We start from the raw sequence: 23,318 nt of genomic DNA on the forward strand, positions 1-23,318 counted from the left end.
ATTTTATGAGCTTGAGGAATGTTCCCTCTATCCCTATACTCTGAAGAGTTTTAATCAGGAAAGGATGCTGTATTTTGTCAAATGCTTTTTCTGCATCAATTGAGAGGACCATATGATTCTTCTCTCTCCTCTTATTAATGTGTTCTATCACACTGATTGATACCACCTTTGCATCCCAGGGATAAATCCCACTTGGTCGTGGTGGATGATCCTTTTAATGTATTTTTGGATCCTATTAGCTAGGATTTTGTTGAGGATTTTGGATTCCATATTCATCAGGGTTATCAGTCTGAAATTCTCCTTTTTGATGGGGTCTTTGGCTGGTTTGGGGATTAAGGTAATGCTGGCTTCATAGAATGAGTCTGGAAGCTTTCCTTCTATTTCTATTTTTTTGAAACAGCTTCAGGAGAATAGGTATTATTTCTTCTTTGAATGTTTGGTAGAATTCCCTGGGGAATCTGTCAGGCCCTGGACTCTTGTGTTTTGGGAGGTTTTTGATCACTGCCACAATCTTGTAACTGGTTATTGGCCTATTCAGGTTGTCAATTTCTTCCTGTTTCAGTCTTGGCAGTTTATATGTTTCCAGGAAGGCCTCCATTTCATCCAGATTGCTCAGTTTATTGGCATATAGTTGTTGATAATAATTTCTAATAATTGTTTCTATTTCCTTGGTGTTAGTCGTGATCTCTCCCCTTTCATTCATAATTTTATTAATTTGGGTCCTTTCTCTTTTCTTTTGGATAAGTCTGGCCAGTGGTTTAGCAATCTTTTTTTTTTTTTCTCATTAAACTTCTGTTTTAATGGGTCTCAAAATTCTGTGACAGATTTTTGGTCAAGTTATTTCCATTAAAAAGTACTGATTTTTAAAACTAATAACTTAAAACTGCCACACACACACACACAAAAAATAAACAAATGGTCCGGGCGCCTGGGTGGCTCAGTTGGTTAAGCAACTGCCTTCGGCTCAGGTCATGATCCTGGAGTCCCGGGATCGAGTCCCACATCGGGCTCCCTGCTCAGCAGGGAGTCTGCTTCTCCCTCTGACCCTCCTCCCTCTCATGCTCTCTGTCTCTCATTCTTTTAGTGTATGAGCTGCAATAAAACTCTGCAATAAATGCAAAAAAAACCCCAAAAAACAAACAAACAAAAAAAACGAAAGGTCCACAAAACATTCTCCTTTCCTTCTGAAGGTTTTACGATGCATTGTTATCATTAACCAGTCTTTTACTATTGAACTTAAATGGCCAATTGACACAAACAGTTCTGAGACCGTTCTTCCACCACTGATTAAGACTGGGGTGGCAGGTATTGGGGATAATATTAATTTAGCCTTCTGAGCTTTCTGGGCAGACCTGGTGACCTTACCAGCTCCAGCTGCCTTCTTGTCCATTGCTCTGATGACATCCACAGCAACCATCTGTCTCATGTCACAAACAGCAAAATGGCCCAGAGGAGGATAGTCAGAGAAGCTCTCAACACACATAGGCTTGCCAGGAACCATATCAACAATGGCAGCATCACCAGATTTCAAGAACTTGAGACCATCTTCCAGCTTTTTTCCAGAAGGACGATCTATCTTCTCCTTCAGCTCAGCAAACTTGAAGCAATGTGAGCTGCGTGACAATCCAGCACAGGGGCATATCCAGCACTGATTTGGCCTGGATGGTTCAGGATAATCACCTGAGCCATGAAGCCAGCTGCTTCCATTGGTGGGTCATTTTTGCTGTCACCAGCCACACTGCCACGACGAACATCTTTGACAGATACGTTCTTGACATTGAAGCCTACATTGTCCCCAGGAAGAGCCTCACTCAAAGCTTTATGGTGCATTTCAACAGACTTTACCTCAGTTGTAACATTGACTAGAGCAAAGGTGACCACCATGCCAGGTTTAAGAACACCAGTCTCCACTCGGCCCACAGGGATAGTACGAATACCAAGAATTTTGTAGACGTCCTGGAGAGGCAGACGCAAGGGCTTGTCAGTTGGATGAGTTGGTGGCAGAATGCAGTCCAGAGCTTCAAGCAGTGTGGTTCCACTGGCATTCCCATCTTTACAGGTGACTTTCCATCCCTTGAACCAAGGCATGTTAGCACTTGGCTCCAGCATGTTGTCACCATTCCAACCAGAAATTGGCACAAATGCTACTGTGTCAGGATTGTAGCCAATTTTCTTAATGTAGGTGCTGACTTCCTTAACGATTTCCTCGTATCTCTTCTGGCTGTAGGGTGGCTCAGTGGAATCCATCTTGTTAACACCAATAATTAGTTGTTTTTTTTTTAAAGATTTTATTTATTTATTTGAGAAAGAGAGAATGATAGAGAGAGCACATGAGAGGGGGGAGGGTCAGAGGTAGAAGCAGACTCCCCGCCGAGCAGGGAGCCCGATGCGGGACTCGATCCCGGGATTCCAGGATCATGACCCGAGCCGAAGGCAGTCGCTTAACCAACTGAGCAACCCAGGCGCCCCCAATAATTAGTTGTTTTACACCCAGTGTGTAAGCAAAAGGACATGCTAATGGGTCTGCCCATTCTTGGAAATACCACTTTCAAATTCACTGACACTGGCAGCAACAATCGGGACAGCACAGTCAGCCTGAGATGTGCCTGTAATCATGTTTTTGATAAAGTCTTTGTGTCCTGGGGCATCAATGATGTTCACATAATACTTGCTGGTCTTGAATTTCCACAGGGAGATATCAATGGTGATACCACGTTCATGTTCAGCTTTCAGTTTTTCCAAGACCCAGGCATACTTGAAGGAGCCCTTTCCCATCTCAGCAGCCTCCTTCTCAAATTTTTCAATAGTTCTTTTGTCGATCCCACCACATTTGTAGATCAGATGATCAGTAGCGGTAGACTTGCCCGTATCTACGTGTCCAATGACGACGATATTGATGTGAGTTTTTTCCTTTCCCATTTTGGTTTAGGTCGAGGGAAGGTTTTCACGACACCTGCATTCTGACAGCAAACCCATTGAGAAAAAGATGTGGTTTATCAATCTTATTAATTCTTTCAAAGAACCAGCTTCTAGTTTTGTTGATCTGATCTACTGTGTTTCTGGTTTCTAATTCATTGATCTCTGCTCTAATCTTAATTATTTCTCTTCTAATGTGTGGCTTAGGCATCGTTTGTTGCTTTTTCTCTAGTTCTTTAAGGTGTAGAGTTGGTGAATTCAAGATTTTTCTATTTTTTTGAGTGAGGCTTGGATGGCTATGTATTTCCCCCTTAGGACCGCCTTTGCAGTATCCCATAGGTTTTGGACCGATGTGTTTTCGTTCTCATTGATTTCCATGAATTGTTTAAGTTCTTCTTTGATTTCCTGGTTGACCCAAACATTCTTGAGCAGAGTGGTCTTTAGCTTCCAAGTGTTTGAATTTCTGCCAAATATTTTCTTGTGATTGAGTTCCAGTTTTAGAGCATTATGGTCTGAGAACATGCAGGGAATAATCTCAGTCTTTTGGTATCAGTTGAGACCTGATTTGTGACCCAGTATGTGGTCTATTCTGGAGAAAGTTCCATGTGTGCTTGAGAAGAATGAGTGTTCTGTTGTTTTAGGGTGTTTTAGTGTTTTAGGTCACTATATACAGTGTTCTGTATATATCTATGAGGTCCATCTGGTCCAGTGTGTCATTCAAAGCTCTTGTTTCCTTGTTGATTTTCTGCTTAAATGATCTGTCTATTGCTGAACGTGGAGTATTGAGGTCTCCTACAATTAACGTATTATTATCAATATGACTCTTTATTTTGGTTAACAGTTGGCTTATGTAGATGGCTGCTCCCATGTTGGGGGGGTAGATATTTACAATTGTTAGATCTTCTTATTAGATAGACCCTTTAAGAATGATATAGTGTTGGGCACCTGGGTGGCTCAGTCGTTGGGCGTCTGCCTTCGGCTCAGGTCATGATCCCGGAGTCCTGGGATCGAGTCCCACATCGGGCTCTCTGCTTGGCGGGAAGCCTGCTTCTCCCTCTCCCACTCCCCCTGCTTGTGTTCCTGCTCTCGCTATCTCTTTCTCTGTCAAATAAATAAATAAAAAATCTTTAAAAAAAAAAAGAATGATATAGTGTCCTTCTGTGTCTCTAACTACAGTCTTTAGTTTAAAATCTAATTTGTCTGATATAAGAATTGCTACCCCAGCTTTCTTTTGAGGTCCGCTGGCATGGAAGATGGATCTCCATCCCTTCACTTTCAGTCTCGATGTATCTTTAGGTTCAAAATGAGTCTCTTGTAGACAGCATATGGATGGGTCCTGTCTTTTTATCCAATCTGCAACCCTGTGCCATTTTATGGGAACACTTAGGCCGTTCACATTGAGAGTGATTATTGAAAGATATGAATTTATTGTCATCATTTTGCCTGTGAAGACCTTGTTTTTATAGATTGTCTCTGTAAATTTCTATTCTATATAACTCTTGGGGTCTTTCTCCTTTTATAGAACCCCCCTTAATATTTCTTCAGGGCTGGCTTAGTGGTCACATATTCTTCAGTTTCTGCCGGTCTTGGAAGCTCTGCATCTCTTCATCCATTCTAAATGACAGCCTTGCTGGATAAAGTATTCTTGGCTGCATGTTCTTCTTGTTTAGTACCCTGAATATGTCTTGCCAGGCCTTTCTGGCTTGCCAGGTCTCTGTGGATAGGTCTGACATTATTCTGATGTTCCTCCTTCTGTACGTAAGGAATCTCTTCCCCCTAACTGCCCTTAAGATGGTTTCCTTGGTTCTAAGATTTGCAAGTTTGACTATTACATGCCGGGGTGTTGGCCTATTTTCCTTGATCTTAGGAGGGGTCCTCTCTGCCTCTAAGACATGAATATTTGTTTCATTCCCCAGATTAGGGAAGTTCTCAGCTACGATTTGCTCAAATACATCTTCTAGTCCTCTCTCTCTCTCTCTCCACCCCCTACAGGATTCCAATAATTCTGACATTGGAACGCTTCATGGTGTCACTTATTTCTCTGATTTCTATTTTCATGGATTCTGAGTTGTTTTTCCCTGGCCTCCTTTTTCCCTTTTTATCTATTAAATGGTCTTCTGGGTCATTCATTCTTCTGCCTCACTTACTCTAGCTGTTAGATTATCTAGATTAGATTGGATCTCATTGTAGCATTTTTAAGTTCTGCCATTCAGCTTTCATTTCTGTCCTTAGAAACTCTGTGTTGCCATGAATTGATTTCTCCATTCTAGCTATTGTCTTCAACGTGCTAAAGCACATTCAAGTGTGATATTATTGAATCACGAAGTCTAAGAGGGGTAATGAGGGGAATGAGAAGCTAAGGGGAGGCAGGAAGTGAAAGATAGCTGAGTGTTTGGATTGGAAGGCCCAGCGGTTAGAAGAGAACATTGCATGAGAAGGACTTAGCTGGAAGATGATGGCGCGGTTAGTGGAGAATGGGATGTTTGTAAATCAGACTGTGGAGAGCTGTTCTTGCTGAGAATGACAAGGCCAAGACCTGCACTGGCTCATACAACAGCCACTAGCCATATATAGCTATTTAAGTTGAGATTTAAATTAATTAACCTTAAAAAAATTAAAATACATTTCTTTATTGACACTAGCCACATTTCAAGGGCTTAGTAGCCAAACGAGGAGGGTGGCTATCACATCGGAGAGTAAAGATGAAACATTTCTGTGATGGTGGGAAGTTCTTTTGGACATCACTGGTTTAGAGGGTGAACATAGTGATGAGTGGTTGAGACAGGTGGAGGGTAAGATCATTAGAGGTAACGGGTTTAGGGAACTGAGAGGGCATGATGGGGAAGGATTGTATACTTGATTGTGAAATCACTGAAAATTATGAGAAAAGTAATGGTGAAGAGAGAGACGTTGAGTCGGAGATCCATTCACTCCTCCATGCAGCTCTGAGCCTGGGAATGCTGGCTCCTCTCCTGCTCCAGGTGTGGGTCTTTTGATCAAAAGGGAATCTCATTCCCTGAGGAAATGATTGTGTCTGATGCAATTCTGGCCATGAGGACTTGAGACACGAGGAGAGATTCATTGGAGACTTTTGTACATTTTTGGTCTTGCCAATGATCTCTTGGATATAACATCAAAGGCACAGACAACAAATACGAAAATAGACAAGTGGGATTTCATCAAACTAAAAACGACGAAGTGGAATTCAAGCCTGGCAGGCAGACTCTGTGGCCTGTGCTTTCACACACAGCTCCAGTGGATCCCTGCTCTGCAAGAGAGACACACTGATAGGATTGATGACTGTTAGAAGGGGTGTTGGGGGGGGGGAACCAAGGTGACTTCTTTTGTGTTTCACTGGAAAACTATGGATGAATGGAATTGTTTTTCCCTGAGAGAGGTGTTAAAAGAGAATTCTCAAAGGAGGCAAAATCATGACTCTCATACAAATATAAAAGGAATACAGTTGAAAGACTTTATTTAACTTGTTATTAAAGAGGGAGGGGATTGGTAAGATGTGACCATCAGTTTGAAGGTGACACACATTTATAGATTCAGGGATATTGAAATGAATATCACAAAGTAGAGGCAAAACTAGTCTTTCCCACAGTGGGGAGGGGAAGCCAATTGTACCTTTAGTAGATGTAATTTACATGTCTATAGACAAGATAATTTTGCATTGCTATTATCGTCTATAATTTACAGAGTTTTAAAGTAGGGACTTTTTTTTATAGTGGAAAAAGGGGCAGGATCTCACTAGAGGTTGTTGGCATGAAGGAGTGGAAGTGCGCTAGCTAGAAGCAAGGCATCATATATGACTGGTTTTGAGGAGTATATCTGACTTTCTTTTTTTGGTCCTGAGTTGGAAGCAGGGACAAAAGTGAGAAGCTGGCACTCACTGATCAAGTCCTGACTGTTTTGGACTGGTGCGGAGGTTGTGGGTCAGAGTTCTACTGTTGTAGGTGGTCTGGCCATTGTCCAGTTGTACATTCAATCCCTCAGATCAATGTATTCAGTGCAATAGAGGAGACTAGGTTCAGGTTCCAGCTTGGTTCTTGTGGTATGTCACTGTGACCTGGGTAGTTTGTCTTGCCACATTTCACCTTGAGCACTGAAACTCTCTAGCCAACTTCGTGAGGAATGCTCTGCTTCAAGGGAGAGTATTCAATGGAGCAGTTTTTCATTATGAGTTTCTATGTTAAGGGTTCTGCACCCAATTCCAATGTGTGTGTGGGCTTTTCCCCTACACTGCAAAATAATTCTTGGACATCAGCTGGGTGTCCTACCACTGAACTCAATTTTGACATTGTCTGCCCAGAGATTGCATCAGATTCCACAGGTGAAGGGCTCAGTCCTACAAGATGCCCTCCCCTCTCACTTCAGCCCAGATTGTCATCCATGCTTCTGAGGACCAGCTATAGATTGGAGATTCCAATGACCCCTCCTTGGGTTTGACTAATTTGCTAGAGTGGCTCACAGAACTCAGAGAAACCATTTTACTTGCTAGAGAACCAGGTTATTATAAAAGGATATAACCCAGGAAAAATGAGATGGAAGACATGCATAGGGCAAGATATGTAGGAAAGGGTGAAGAGCCTCCATGTCTTCTTTAAGGGCATCAGTCTCCCCAAACTTCTATGTATTCACCAATCTGGAAGCTATCTGAACCCCATGCTTTTGGGTTTTTATGGAAATTTCATTTCATGGAGCCTGGCTCCATGAACGAGTGGAAGTGGTTGATTTTCTGTGGGGTAGATCTGATTTGGGTTGTTATGCCAGCTGGAGCACCCCATTTTGTTGTAGAGTGCATTCTAGGGGAATAAGCACTCCCAGGCAGGATCATACCTTTATTTTTATTAAAATAATTTTTTTTTCAAAACAGTGATTCGATGATGATATACATTGCAAAATGCTCACAACAGGCTTAGTTACATCTGTCAGCATACAAAGTTATTGTAATATTTTTGACTATATTCCCCATTCTGTACTTTTTATCCCCATGACCTACTTATTTTATAACTGGAATTTTGTACCCTTTAATCCCTTTCTCCTATTTTTCCCATTCTCCCACCCCTCACCCCTGTGGAAACACCAATTCCCTGTGTTTGTGAGTCTGTTTCTGGATTTTGTTTCTTTGTTGTTGTTGTTGTTGTTTTGTTTATTTGTTATTTTGTTTTTTAGATTCTACATATAAGTGAAATCATATGGTCTTTTTCTTTCTCTATCTTCCTTGCATTCCTTTAGACACATTCTAGTGAATTTATTGAACCCCTAATTCTTTTATGGCCTTTATGAGTAGACACCTCATCCTCTTCTCTCCCCTCAACTTGTAAAAAGAGCATAAAAGACCACCTGAAACATTCAATTTCTAGGTTTTTTTCTTTCTTTTTATTTCTAATCAGCTCATACCATAACAGGATCATTTTAGTACAACTAAATCTTTTGTGAAGTAGGGGGTTTTAGTTGAGGCCTATGAAAATAGTTTATGTGTGAGAGAGATATAAATGCTCAGAGTGCTGTCTTAAACAGCTCTCTCTTGTAAAGTCAACCTGGAACTTCCTAGCAACCTTCAGGTGCACATAAATTGTGATTATCTTCCTCTAGCACTGGAAGCAGATGGAGCCGGGAGAGGCCCAGGAATACCATTGGTAGCCCTGGGGCCAACCAGGGAAGGACGGGAGGTAGCCGTGACCACCCAAATATGGTTCATGGCTATGAAGAGAATGACACGGCAATGGAGGGACCAGAGCATTGTAAATCTACTATGTGCATCTGAGAAGCCATCTGGGTAATCTTTTATTTATAGAAAAATTAGGAAAATGGCCATAAGCAAAGCCAGAAGGCTTAAGAGTTTAAGTAAACTTGCAAAAGGAGATGGGGATTCTTGTACAATTCGAGTTTTGGTGACTTTGAATGTTCGATCCCACTGGGTCAAGATGGCATTTCTGGCTCCTTTCCATTTCCCTGGGCCAGTCAGGCGGAACTGGTATGGTGTGCATGGGCCAAAGAAGATGGTCAAAGCCAGGCGTGGGTCCATCAGGAGCAGAGAGAATAGGTTGGGTTTTGCATTGATACTGGTCAGGAGTTCATCTATGTATGTGATATAATCTGATTGTAAAGCTTTGCAGTAGCACAAGCCAAACCTTCATAAAAGGAAAATTGGGGATAAAGACAAAAAGGTAAAATAATGATAATCCAGAACAAGTAAAAGTGCCAAAAAGTAAACAGCAATGTTAGAAAATTTGAAATGGTTAGTGTGTTCTTCCCTCTAAGCTCATAGCTGTCTAATGGTCTCATTATATATATATTTTTAAATGCAAGATGAGCTCCTTGACAAGATACTCTATATGCATGGTGCTCCAAATGCTTGTAATGCAGCTGGTATTTCTTTAGTTCTTTTGTCAAATAATTAACAATTTCTAGAAAGAAAGTTTTTACATAATTTCACTATTCCTAAATTTTTCTAAAACTCAAATATTGTTAGATTTATATAATGTAAAAGTCCGCAAAAATCAATAGGGTAGAATTCCCTGTAAAGCAGGGCTTAGTCCCTAAAATCACTGACTGACCTGTGACCAGAGGCCTTCCACTGCGCAGTTCTTTTTTTAATGTTTTTTTAAAATTTTATTTTATTATGTTGTTAGTCACCATACAGTACATCATTAGTTCTTGATGCAGTGTTCCACAATTCCACTGTGCAGCTCTAATTAATTATCTATATTATAGCAGAATTCCATAATGGAGATTGAATCATATTCCAGGTTGAGGGTGAAAAAGAGACATCTAAAATATTTTTATTATTTTGGGATTTAGCACTTTGACAAGGATAGATCAACGTGAAGTCTGCAAACATATATAAATTAGAGAAGTGATAAAAATTCTTTTTTTTTTTATTTATTTGACAGAGAGAGAGAGAGACAGCTAGAGAGGGAACACAAGCAGGGGGAGTGGGAGAGGGAGAAGCAGGCTCCCAGCCGAGCAGAGAGCCCGATGCGGGGCTCGATCCCAGGACCCCGGGATCATGACCTGAGCCGAAGGCAGACGCTTAACGACTGAGCCACCCAGGTGCCCCGTGATAAAAATTCTTAAATGCAGTGATTTTAAAACTTTCTTTTGGTCTGAGAAACCATTTTTTAAGGGAAAATTTATGTGAAAGCGCAAAACAGATTCACAGTGAAACAGATAAAACCAGAGATGTTTTAGCTGGATTAGGAGTGAGAATTGGGGGTGTGGGGGAGGCCGAGACTCCCTTCTTTGCTGGCCACCTTCCTTCTCTTATCCCTGGCCCTTGAGTGCCAGCCAAAGAGCAGAGCATAAGTGGAAACCTCTTCTCCGGAAACAGGGTCAACAAACTTACTCTGGCAAAAGGCCAAATGGTAAGTACATTAGGCTTTAAGGGCCATATTATGGTCTCTGTCTCAACTACTCAACTCTGCTGTTGTAACTAAAAAGCAGCTATACACAGTCTGTAAACGAATGAGTACGGCTATGTTCTTATAAAACTTTATGTATGGCCACTGTGGTTTAGATTTCCTATAATTTTCACATATCACAAAATATTCTTCTTTTTTTCCACTCATTTAAAAACATAAAAGAGGGGTGCCTGGGTAGCTCAGTTGGTTAAGCATCTGCCTTCGGCTTACCATGTGGCGCTGGATAATCATGGTCTGAAGTGATGATTTGGGGACACTTAAACTTCTCAATTTCTTTTCTGCCCTCTCTCCTTAAACAAGCTAGGCTAGATTTTTTTTCCCTCTAAGTCTCAGGTGCTTCTTTTTCCTCCAGTGTAACTCACCTCTGTCTGCTATTGTTTTACCAATTTGAGTGATGATTCAAAAAAGATGCATAAGTGGTTAACTTAGTTAACTCACCCACTGGGTGTGTCTTCTTTTCTTGCATTAACTTCATCTATCATGACACTTCGTGGTGGTAACTTGTTTATACCTATGAAACATACGCACAAAGAAGGCAATTTAAGTTTAAGCCTGCTTGCTTAGTGGGTGAAGATGCTTTACTACCGCTCATCTTTTATTCTTAGTACCCAGTGACTTGGCCAAAAAAAGTGGTATTCTCCTGGTAATAATGCTACCAGGCGAAAAGTTGTAAGCATCTGGTCATCTCACTAGTTATCTAATACAACAAAACCTCACAACTGAATTCTGTCACTTCACTGATTGAAATTTTACATTTTAGTCAAACCTGTTGATTCGGTGAAAATAACAGGTAGAAACAACTTATATTTTTTGACTCCTGATTTATCTTTTGTGCCGGTAATGGTTCAAATTCATTATGATAGTGTAATTCCGAAGAATAGAATGGATCCTGCTTTTAAAGATTGTGTTGTTTTAGATAGGACCTGGGGATGTTCTCAAAATTTCCAATATTCCAAATAACATGCCAAAAACATTTGCCCTGCGGTTTCTCGTGCACATACCTTTCAGGACTCGAACAACCCATCGTGCTTGTGTTTCTCCTGTGGGTATCGTGGAGCCTAAGGGTTTGATGAGGCCAATAACAGCCAGGGTTGGCTGTGGCAGATGTGCAGGGAAGATGTACTTGTACAGTGATGCCTGGCCATTTTCAACTTTGACTACAGTCTCATCAAGGAAGGGGAAAGCAAAGGTGTAGCCCGTGGCAAAGACAATGATATCAATGGGCTCTTCTTTTGGGGTGTTGTTAAATACGACAGAGTTTTCATTCACCTCCTTTATGCTTGGCTTGATGAGAAGTTTCCCAGTGATGATATAGCCCGGAAGCTCGTCATTTAGCACAGGCTCTCTCAGCTGTGTCCTAAACAGAACTGTGGGCAGGGAAGAGATCTGCCAGTGACCAGCATGGCCAGCCCTACCTTCTCCTTCCCTTCCCTTCTTCATTCTGGGACTCTCCCCTTGGCCAGGCAGAAGGTACCAGCCATGGGAGAAGTTCCTTCTGTGGGAGGGACTCATGAATGTCCAAGAATTATGGAATGTGTTTGCCATTTACTAGAGTTTGGAAGCCTGTGGAGAAGGGGGTCAGAGCTTTCTCTGGCTTCTGTTTCCCTTGTTGACTTTCAGCTCTCAGTTATCACTGTCATTAGAGATAGCCCAGTGCTGAAGGACTACAGGGGAAGCTGGGGACTTCTACGTTGGCTGAGAACTGCTGGGAGCTCTCTCCTCCTAGGGAGCAATTGTACAAGAAAAGCAGGCATGTGTTTAAAAGGAACAAGGGCAGGGGCACCTGGGTGGCTCAGTCGGTTGAGCGGCTGCCTTTGGCTCAGGTCATGATCCCAGGGTCCTGGGATTGAGTCCCACATCGGGCTCCCTGCTCAGTAGGGAGCCTGCTTCTCCCTCTGCCTCTGCCTGCCTCTCTGCCTACTTGTACTCTCTCTCTGTCAAATAAATAAATAAATAAATAAAAATCTTAAAAAAAAAATAAAAGGAACAAGGGCAGAATTATCTTTTTCTTCCTATGCCTTTGGGATCACTAAGCAAATACTTTGTGAGATGATTTTAAATAAGCTGAGCCCTTTTGAGCTTATGGTGAAGGCACAGAAAGAGACAGTGTGATAAAATGGAAAGAGCCACTGGAATAGGAGGGAGGAAGGGTGGCTTCTTGTCCTAATGTTTATACTTAACAGAGCTTGAGGAAGTCATTTGGTCCCAGTTGGCTTTTATTCATGTGTAAAATAGGGATACTGACCCTTGTCATCCTTAGTTCATTGGGTAGGATGAAGAGCATATGAAATAGGAGCCGGGGATGGTCTCAAAATTTCCAAAATCCTAAATAACATGGCAAACCAAATAACATGGCAGACATGAAATAGTATATATATGCAAGAACTTTGGAAATGATAAATGATTAAATCCAAGAGTGAAGGGATGATAGTTCCTTAGGTTCATTTCACATCTTCTAAGGTTTATGGGATTAAATAAAATTCGTCATAGTCCCCCAGCTGCCATCCAGGTTAGACAAAGCTTATGGTAAACAAAGCTCTGGTACCAAGAGTCAAAACTCCTGGGGGCTTGGAGGTAGGAGGTAGAAGAGGGCAGGTAAGAAATATGGAAGGAGAAGATGGCAATAGTAGAGGCAAGGGGAGAGCTGGTGAGAGGGAGGTATGGGAGAGAAGGATGGAGAGAGCAAGAGAAAACAAGTGTATGTACACAAACAAGGGGGCTGTGTGCCATCAGTGGTGGCTTGGGTGTCACGTGGTCCATGCCGGTCCAGAGTGAACTCTGGAGGAAAATCAGACATGATCTCCAGGCTATAGTGCCACCCTGGTAATGGAATATCACTGTACAAACTTAATGAATGAGAAAGTAGAGCAGTCAGTTTTTGCTAATGAGATAAGTCATAGGTGATAACTCAGTTACAGATCGAATTAAGGTCAGACTGAGATCATGGTCCTCTTGACAAGGGCAAGAAGGCATTGCCATTGGAGAGATGGTGAGGGGCAACTACAGCATTTGATTTTTCCCACATAGTGAAACAAGGCAAGTGTGTTGCTTATGTCAAAGGAGTCAGACAAGTCACTCTCTTTTGATCGCTGTAGCGGAGGCTTGTGTAACTTGCCGAGCTCACAGGGCTCGCTTATTACTAAATGAGCTTGGGCAAGTAACCGAACTTTGAGAAGCCTCAGTTTACCCATGATAAGCAGGAGAGTATAATAATACTTTAAAGGGTTATTGACAAGATGAAATATATAGTTTCACTTACTAAGAACTCAAAAACAGTTAGCTCTTATGAAGTACATTTGTATGAGGTTTTCCTTCATATTCAATCATGTGGTTGTGTTATTGCCTGGTTTGGATATGCCAGTGGAAGGATCAAGTTTCTTTCTTCCTAACAACCCTCAGCAGATACACTATATTTACCTGTCTTCTGGTACTAAGCCGTAATGTGCATCATTGATTGAACCAGCTGTTCATCTTTCTTGCCATCAACCAAGTCACAATTGGAGTTGGGAGAGAATTTCTGAACATGTTCTGAAATCGAGTCATGAACACCATGTCCCACGGGTACCCCGAGTCAAAGACTCGGCTCATCACCCAGGCCCCTCCAGTGGTGCTGAGGAACACCTGGAAGCAATCAAAGAAGCCACTCAGTTTGACCCAGGGAACAGGGCTGGCTTTGCCAGAAATTCAGGAAGTTTCATGATTAGAATGGCACCAGAAGTCTGCCACCCTCAAAATACATCCTCAACCACATAGTTCTGGCTCCTCCAGCTCCCATCTTAAAGTTATTCTTTTGAGATCGTGGTTTGAGTATCTAGAGTATTAAGATGCCTTAGAACATGTAATGGAGAACTTATTATTCTTCATACACAGTGCTAGCCACCACAGTGAATGAGATACTGTGACAACCAAGGTCTCATGTGAAAAAACAATGAGCAGGTGGTTACAATTTTGTAGGTATGACAGCAACTGAAAGTTGTCTACAATAAGTTTCAACAGAAACCATTGTTTGAATTGACAATAAAGTTCAGTAACACAATTAGTTTTGGTGAATTCTTTTTTTTTTTTTTTGACTTTACAGATTGGCTATTTGAGTTTACCAGCTGACTGAGTTTGAAATTTCCAATCATTAGAGAAATAGAAATAATAATATGCTATCCACATGTGGTGGTCATAGTGGATGAGACTGTATTCTTTTTTATTTCAGGACCTCCTTTCCCTTCTTTCAGGATAATTCCACCAAACCGCTAGTCTCTCCAAATCAATCAATCAATCAATCAATCAGGTCCTTTTTTGAAAGTCTCCAAAAGGAATATTATAGTCACACACTCCCAATCCTTTTTCTTTATGGCTATTTTCACTCTTGCAATTAGTGATCTAATTATGTATACTTATTTAGTTGATATCTGTGTCCCCCATGACTCTATGCTCCACAATGGCAGAAATCTTGTGTCTATTGTGTTCTTCAGTGTATCCCCAGTGCCTGGCACAACATTTGGCACATCAGAAGCCAACAACTCATCTTTATTTGCTGTTAATGAATGCCAACTGAGGAATGTTCATTACAATTATTACATAAATTAGTACTAGAGAGAGATCACTGTGTTGGGGTGAGATAGCTGGGGATGTACATGTGGATTGTGATAAAGGAGAAAAGGCACTGTAGGAGGGAGAGGTATGGTATGAGGAAGGGGAAGACAGACGCAGAATTGGAAAGGGCTCAGAGTAGTGGGGGATAAAGTTGAAAAGGCAGATTTGAACTGGATTAAGGAGAACCCAATAATGCAGGGCTAATCATCTGCAATTCATTAGTATTTTCTTTTGTGTTGCTTTTGTTTTATTTTATTTTATTTTATATTTTAGTAAAAAGAGTTTCTCTGTACATTTTGGCAGGAGCACGGACCCAGCATAGCTTTCTTAGCTTCTGTGGTTTGGCAAAGCGATCAAAAGTGGCCTGTGCTTTCTCAGATCTGCCTCCTCTGCTTCTCTCTCCCACTTATTTTTTTAATTTTTAATTTTTTTACTTGAGTATAGTTGACTTTTTTTTTTGTAAGGGGAGTTATTAGAAGTTTTTAAACACGAGAGCGTCATAATGAGAGCTGGCTTTTCAAAGGATTTGTTTGTCGGTGTTAGGGTGTCTGTAAGGATTGCCGTGTGGGAGGAGGGACTGGGCATGCAGGGATGTGGGTAGAATTAGTTACAGGTGCTTTGGGTCAGAGGGACTTAAACTTGAAGGCTGGCTCTGCCATCTGCAAGTGGCACAACTTCAGACAGGCTCCTTAGCTTCTGTAAGCCTCAGTTTCCTCATCTACAGACAAGGGTACTGACAGGACCCACTCTACTGGCTTCCTTTGATGACTGAGGCCATGCAGTATAGCATTTAGTGAAATGCTTAGCACAGAGGAAGCCCCAATAAATATGAATTATTTCTACAATTATTATTAGGAGGACAGTGAGGTAGCCTTCGAGTACGGACCTGCTGAGGGTAGTGGCGGTTAACAAGGAAAGGAGGGAGTGGATGGGAGATCTTCACAAGGAAAAAGGACAGGATTTTCTCACCGATGGGACCAGGTAAGACACAGATGTCTCCTGTAGCTCTTGTTGGATGACTGGGAAAATGACAAAAATAGGAAGTCAGAGAAGTTTGTCTTGGAGGAAAAATGACGTTTGGAATTTGCAGTAAAATTTATAAACACGAAAAATACTTTAAAAATCTGTTATTTGGGGATGCCTGGGTAGCTCTGCCTTCAGACCAGGTCATGATCCCAGGGTCCTGGGCTCGAGTCCCGCATCCGGCTCCCTGCTCAGCAGGGAGCCTGCTTCTCCCTCTGCCTGCCGCTTCCCCTGCTTGTGCTCTCTCTCTGACAAATAAATAAATAAAATCTTTAAAAAAATAAAAATCTGTTTTTTGTATGTGTGTGTGCTTTAGGCATATTTATTTCTTTCATCATTTATCAGTGTTTGCCTGAGGCATGCATCTTAAGATAAAGTTTTTCATTAAGTAACATGAAGAATGGTACCTGTTTTGCCAGGTGGCTGGCCTCCACAGCAATGTCTGTGCCCGAATTCCCCATTCCAATCACAAGGACTCTCTTGTCCTTAAATATATCTGGATGTTTATATTGCCGGCTATGAAAGTACTGGCCTTTAAAGGTATTTATACCTATAGAAAAAGAAAGTCAAATAAAGAATTTTATAGGATCAGTGAATGAAACATAAATATTGTTCCATTAATATCCTTTTGATGGATTGTTGTGGGTATTTTTTAATAGCATACTCTAAGAAAAATCCAAAATATGAATACATGGTTTTATAAGACACAGAAATTAGTGAGTGATTATGTAATGGAGGTACTTACTCTATTTCACTAGATAATCTAGGCCTCTAGGTTTATTTACTGCCAAGTTGAAATATTGTGGCATAAAGACTTGTTAAGCAAAAGTGTAAGGAGTCATTACCACTTAAAAGTTGATAGAAATCAATGGGACAGTAATATCCTACTTACTAATATTTGACTATATTAGAGCTTTTCACAAGCAAGGAACAAGAGCAGAGAAGTTAAAGGAAACTTGGAGTCAAGTGCCTCCACTCCACTCAGCCAACCTTTTTTGGCATCTATGTGCTTGGCACTGTGCTAGTTGATATTAGGGAAATAAGATAAATAAAATGTGGTTCTTATTCGAAAAGATCCACGTGGGTTGGGGAAGTTCACTGATAGTTCTCCTTGGTGACTGAGTATAACTCAGGTTGAGTTTGCTGAGTCAGCAAGAGTTGGCTCTGAGGAAAAGGAGTTATGTTAGTTATACTGTGTTTAGATCTACTGTTCTAATGAGAAAGGATAGCTCAGGCAGTTGATGCCAAATTTCTCACTGAAACATTAAATGTGAATAGAGAGTTTTGGAAAATACTCTCAAGGTTGCATTAACACAATCAATCAAAAGTAACACACACTATACAAAGAACTGATTTTTTCCAGAAAAAAGTGATAAGACATCTAGATTCTCAGGGGATAAATATGGATGCTTGTTGCAAGTAGCCTTGTCAAGATCTGGTAGCTCTTTAGTTCACCTTGAATCATTAGAAATCTGATATGAATCTCCGTTAAAACCCACCATAATCCAGAGCCTTTAGAATTTAACAATGATGCAACCAAGTTCAAATATTAATTCAGCCAGGACCCAGTATGGATCAGAGAATGGCTGAGGAGGGAGAGCTAGACAAGTTTAAGGAGAATCATAGAATCATTATCCCTGGATGTTAAATTATCTTAGATTTGCTTAGAACGGCTCTTTGGGATCACAAATGAGCAAATATGAGACTCTGTGGCTGAGTCTTCTATCAGACTAATATTTTCTCCTCTTATATCACAGGAAGACAGAGCAAGCACTTTTATTAGGTGAATGTGGTTGTGTTAGTAAACACACTAGAATGTGTATATCTGAATGAATACAAGTAGTTATCTTGGGAAGTTATACATTTGTTTTATGATACCTGTTACTTTTACTAAGACTTTTTGGAACATCTTTGGAATTGTCTCCAGAGCAATGTGCCTCCAGACACATGTTTTTAAATGTTTTCAATGAATTTGAATTTTTGTAACAGTTAACAATGACCTCGGTGGGGGGGGCGCCTGGGTGGCTCAGTCATTAAGCGTCTGCCTTTGGCTCAGGTCATGACCCGGGGTCCTGGGATCAAGCCTCTCATTGGGCTCCCTGCTCAGTGGGAAGCCTGCTTCTCCCTGTCCCACTCCCCCTGCTTGTGTTTCCTCTCTCACTGTCTCTTTCTCTGTCAAATAAATAAATAAAAATCTTTAAAAAACAAAACAAAACAAAACAATGACCCCAGGGTGTACGTACTATGTACTAAGCAAGTCTGTTGTGAGGCAGAGAGGGAGTTGGTGAGATTTGGAGGACTCCTTTTCAAATCTAAAGTCACAGAACTTTAGAGCTCAAAGCCTCCTTAATGATTAACTAGCCAGGGATTTCAAATGGCCAATTGGTAGTGGTTGGTAAGATTGGTATTGAGAGGGTGCGTGGGTGGCTCAGTGGGTTAAGCGTCTGCCTTCGGCTAGGGTCATGATCCCAGGGTCCTGAGATCGAGTCCCGCACGATCCCCACATCAGGCTCCCTGTTCAGTGGGGAGTCTGCTTCTCCCTCTCCCTCTGCCCCTCCCCCAACTCATGTGCGCTCTCTCTCAAATAAATAAATAAACAAATAAATAAATAACATCTTAAAAAAAAAAAGACTGGAAAAAAAAAAGACTGCAAGTCCCATAGAGCTCCGTTTGCTTGATTTGTGATGTACGCTGTTGGGTAAGGTGGTCCAAGCCCCTCATATTTGGCAAAAAACCAGAGGCTTAGAAAGGTTAAGTGGAAAGCCCAAGATTGTATAGCTTCTTGACTGTATAGCCTAGAATCTGTACCTCCTGCTCTCAAGCCCATCCTATTCAAACTGAGGACGTTGGTTCAGTTGCTTTCCAGGTACACTTTATCCTAATTTGACCTGAATTGAATGACATGTGGAGGGCAGAGCCAGCACCATTGGATGTACATGAGTTCATCATAAAATGAGTATTGGTATCACTTGCAGGTCCTATGTAGACTGTGATTCCCCCACTGGACTCCTCTAAGTTTCTTTTTGTTCCTTCCATACAGGCTACTGTTGTCTTATCCACCTCTGTATTTTTAGCACTTTGTGGGTGCCAAATAAATTGTTGAAGCAGAGGCTGCAGAGCCTCTCTCAGGGATGTTAGAGAATAGTTCCTTGTATCAGGAAGAAGACTGGACTTGGTGCTTTCGATTCAATGACTTTAGTCAAGGGTAGTTTTCAGGATGTGCTTTATCCTGACTTGACCTGTCTTGAGTAGGCTCTGGGGGCATTGGAGGTATGTGAGTTTATTGTAAGATAAGCCTTGAGATCCCTCCAGGTCATATTCAGATGATGAAGAGAAAATTTTCCTAAAGTTTTAAATTTTTGAAAACTTACTGCAGATAAAAATAAACGAAACCATTGCCTCTTCTAGTCCCTCTGCACTGTCATCCAGTGGAAATTTGACAGAGATTAACATGAATCATGGTTGCAAAAACTAGATAAGGAAGCTGAGACTCAAGGATGACTTAACTTGGGTCCCAAGATTCTTCTCCCTGTTGACTACTGACCTAGTGACAAATACCTCTGATCTAGCTAAACCTCTACAGAACAAACAAACAAAAATCACACTACTTTTTTCTTTATTCATTGATTGACCTTTGTGGCCTCTAAACTCAGCTTTGGTTGTGTGCTACTGCTGAGGCTAACCACTTGCGTAAGTATCCCGTGACTTAGAAGACTTTCTGAGTGATACCCATCACTTACGGAGGGACATTGAACCTTAGTGAAGCATAAAACTGCTTGCTAGTTATTTATTCTACCTTTGGGCACTTATTGGTTTTTGAAACAAATGAAAGCCAAAAGCTGGCCAGAAAGTGCTGGTTAGAAAAGAATCCCTGTTACCTCACAACTTTAACTATTTAACGGAGGAACCATAGAAATGCATTCCCAGATCAAGCCAGTAACAAGATGGCTCCCTTGAGACAAATTAAGATCAGTTTCAGAAAATGCTGTACCTGGAAAAGAGTCCAGTGGCAAATACGGGTTAGTAAGGAAACCAGTGCAGACCATGACAGCATCAAAGATGGCAGACTCTTGCTTTCCTTCATGCTGAGGAATTTTCATGTTTGGATTTTCATGTTTCTTGGAGAGGAGAAGAAGGGGAAATGCCAACTTTATGGCCTGAATGTTCTGGGAAGATCCCAAATTTCAGTCTATTTTTTGTTTTAATTGAGTGCATATAAGTTTATAGGTGCGAGGTTCTGATTCAGAAAATATGTAAAATAAATTTACAGTCAAATTTAAAAGCATCAATGCTCCACTGGCCAAGAGACTTTGCTGCCTTTCTTTTTCAGTTCTCAGAGAAGACAGGCATTTCAAGTCTTTCCTAATGGGTTCACTATTTGTTTTATAATATTTGAAGCACTTGTTGGATTCCAAAATTTGTATTAGGAACTCTTCCTTTTTAAAATATGTTTTCAGTTAATTAAAAATTAATTGATTTCAAAATAAAGTTTACTTTTATCTTAAAAATAAGAACTGTTTGTAATTAAAAATTTGGAGTGCACAGAGAGGAAAGAAATTTCTTATGTGTGTACTTTCTTAAAAATTTGGTGAACATCTAGCTTTAAACTTTTTTTTTCAATTATTTTAAAATAGACTTGGGGTACCATGTTAGTAAAGGAAATGCTTCAGATTCAGGAACTCTGATGCATTAAAAAATGTTTCTGTGGATCATATACTTCCACTATGGTAGTGTTTCATTTTTAGTGTCCCTTGCAAAATAAGGAAGTGGAGTAAAATACTCTTTGGAAAACTGGAATACTTACAGTTTGACTGAAATATAATTGGCATACAACACTGTGTAAGTTTAAAGTATATGATGTAATGATCTGATAAATGTATATACTGCAAAATAATTCCAACAAACAATAAGTTTAGTTCACATCCATCACCTCACATAGTTATAATTCTTTTTCTTGTGATAAGAACTTTTAAGATCTACTCTCTTAGCAACTTTCAAATATACAATTCAATGCAGTTAACTATATTCAGCATGCTGTACATCATATCCCCACAACTGATTTATCTTATAACTGGAAGTCTGTACCTTTTGACCATCTTAACCATATCCCCCAACTCCCACCCTTCACCTCTGGCAACCACCAATCTGTTCTGTTTCTGTGAGTTGGGTGTTTTTAAATTTCACATACAAGTGAGATCATACAGTATTTGTCTGACTTATTTCACTTAGTATAATACTCTAAAGGTCCAATCATGTTGTTGCAGATGGCAGGATTTCCTTTTTTATGGCTAAACAACATTCTAGTGTGTGTGTACGTGTATGCCACATTTTCTTTATTCATGTACCCATTGATGGACACTAGGGTTGTATCCATTTCTTGACTATTGTAAATAATGCTGCAGTGAACACGGGGGTGCAGATGTCTCTTCAAGATAGTGGTTACATTTTGGTCAGTACTTTTAAGGTTGTGAATATGAATCTTATTTACTACTAGTTTTGGTCATTTATGTTGCTTTCAATTCCCTTGGAATTCCTTACCATCCCCATCTGTATCAAGGAGAGGGGGAGATAGGAGAAGGAAAACACATGGATTTTCATGTTTCTTGGAGAGGAGAAGAAGGGGAAAAAAAGAGAGTATATTCATTTGCCTCCATCCTTCTACCTTCTTCCTATCTCTGTTCTTGGAAATGGGAAGGGAGGTGGGTAAGGTCTATGAAAAGAACAATATTCAAAGATTTTTCTATTCCCAAGGATATCTAGAAAAGATTTCCTTCAAATACTGAGGTTCTCTTGTGTATGGGCCATTGCACATGTTTATTCCTATAAAGGGATACTCAAGAAGAGGGGACCTAGGTACTGGCAGAAGTCATCAATGTCCCAATGTGCTTTTGTCCCAAGCTGAGATTGTGGTTTGATATTTTCAGGTACCTTTGGGTACCTGGATGAAGTTATTACTAACTAAAAATGTATACATGTGAATCCTTACAGAAAGTATCACCTCTACCTCCAGATTTACATAGGGTGGGTGTGAGTACAAGGGGAAAAGGAATCCAGCCAGGTGTCATCAATCTTGCCAGTTCATGATCTCATCTACAGAGCCAAGGGCTAGGCTATTGAGAGAAATAGGAAACAGGTAGGCAATACTTTCTGACTACTGACTGATGTTTTGTGTCTTACCTTGAATTGAATGCATTCCAGAAGGCTGAACCAGTTTGCATACATTTTGAGATATTCCAGGAATTGAGAATTTGGCACATAGTTTGGATAATCTTCTGGGAATGGAAAGTCTGAGTAACAAGACATCTCCTTGCAGCTGTTGGAAACCACAGACTTATAGAGGCTGGCTCTGCCTTCTTCAACATGTTCCTGTACAAACAGTACGCACATGAGTGTGTATGCATTTGTGCATGTGTGTGCACACACATGAAAATGGATGTTAATTTTTAGACATTTCAAACATTGACAGAGATTAAAGTTACCCTTTCTAATGGGATTTGTTATCCTGCACTTGAGGTAGGGTGAACACTGAACACTGAATTTTATGATCTGGATTGCAATTTCATTCATTACATGTGAACAAATAAACCCAGGATGAACTCACCTTTCCAGATTCACATGGCATTATGGCAAAATACAGGAAAATAGGGAAATAGACCAGAGCCAGGAAGTAGTGTCTGGATGATGGACAATTGCTAGGTAGTTTGGTTTCACAGGGTGTTGTTGAAAGGATTATGGAGAAGAGGGTTCAGATTATGAAGGATTTTGCATCTAAGGTTAAGGAATTTGGATTTTATAGGAAGGTGATGGCAGTCTTCTGAATGTTTTAATGTGGAAGTGATTCCTGTTATATTTTGGAAAGCTAATTCCTGTTCTACAAAAGACGAATGACAGAAGTCTGGAAAAGAAGGAAGGAGGCTGGTGAAGAGCCTAAAACACAAATCCACTCTAGCCATCACTGAAGGCAGCCTGAGCAGAAGCATTGGCAGTTGAAAAAGAGAAGTGGAAATTGAGGCAGCAGAATGACAGAAGGCACAGGATGGTGGAGCGGTTTGGATTTAGGATTTGGGAGAAGAAGCAGGTCAAAGGTTTCTAGACTGGATAACTGTGCACACACATGATGAAAGACCATTTCCCACCCCCAGTTTCGACCTGAATAAATGGCAAATATTAGTATCTCAGACAACTCCCACCAAGTTGAATAATAAGCAGTTTTGGTATATGTAGTTGTTAATATACATTGCCTCTGTCTTTTGGATGTATTATGAAGGATGCTCTGAGTTTAATAGGAAGGCGGACCTTAGTATTTTAATATTGGTTACCATTTTGTTATGTATAGTTCTTTTTTTTACCTGTGAAACAATA

At 40.6% G+C, this 23,318-nt stretch overlaps 1 protein-coding gene and 1 pseudogene across 1 annotated transcript; both read right to left on the reverse strand.

The window, feature by feature from the left end:
* Positions 1-1,072: 1,072 nt before the first annotated feature.
* Positions 1,073-2,919, reverse strand: LOC110574221 (annotated as a pseudogene).
* A 5,794-nt stretch (positions 2,920-8,713) lies between these two features.
* Positions 8,714-22,578, reverse strand: FMO1 (flavin containing dimethylaniline monoxygenase 1). The gene is given in 9 exon segments (XM_021682874.1): positions 8,714-9,056; positions 10,785-10,857; positions 11,348-11,703; positions 13,764-13,792; positions 13,794-13,967; positions 16,364-16,506; positions 19,948-20,074; positions 22,101-22,322; positions 22,558-22,578. Coding segments are annotated over 9 exon segments (1,488 nt in total).
* Positions 22,579-23,318: the final 740 nt, after the last annotated feature.

Source organism: Neomonachus schauinslandi, chromosome 6, assembly GCF_002201575.2.
Source record: "Neomonachus schauinslandi chromosome 6, ASM220157v2, whole genome shotgun sequence".
Taxonomy (NCBI): domain Eukaryota; kingdom Metazoa; phylum Chordata; class Mammalia; order Carnivora; family Phocidae; genus Neomonachus; species Neomonachus schauinslandi.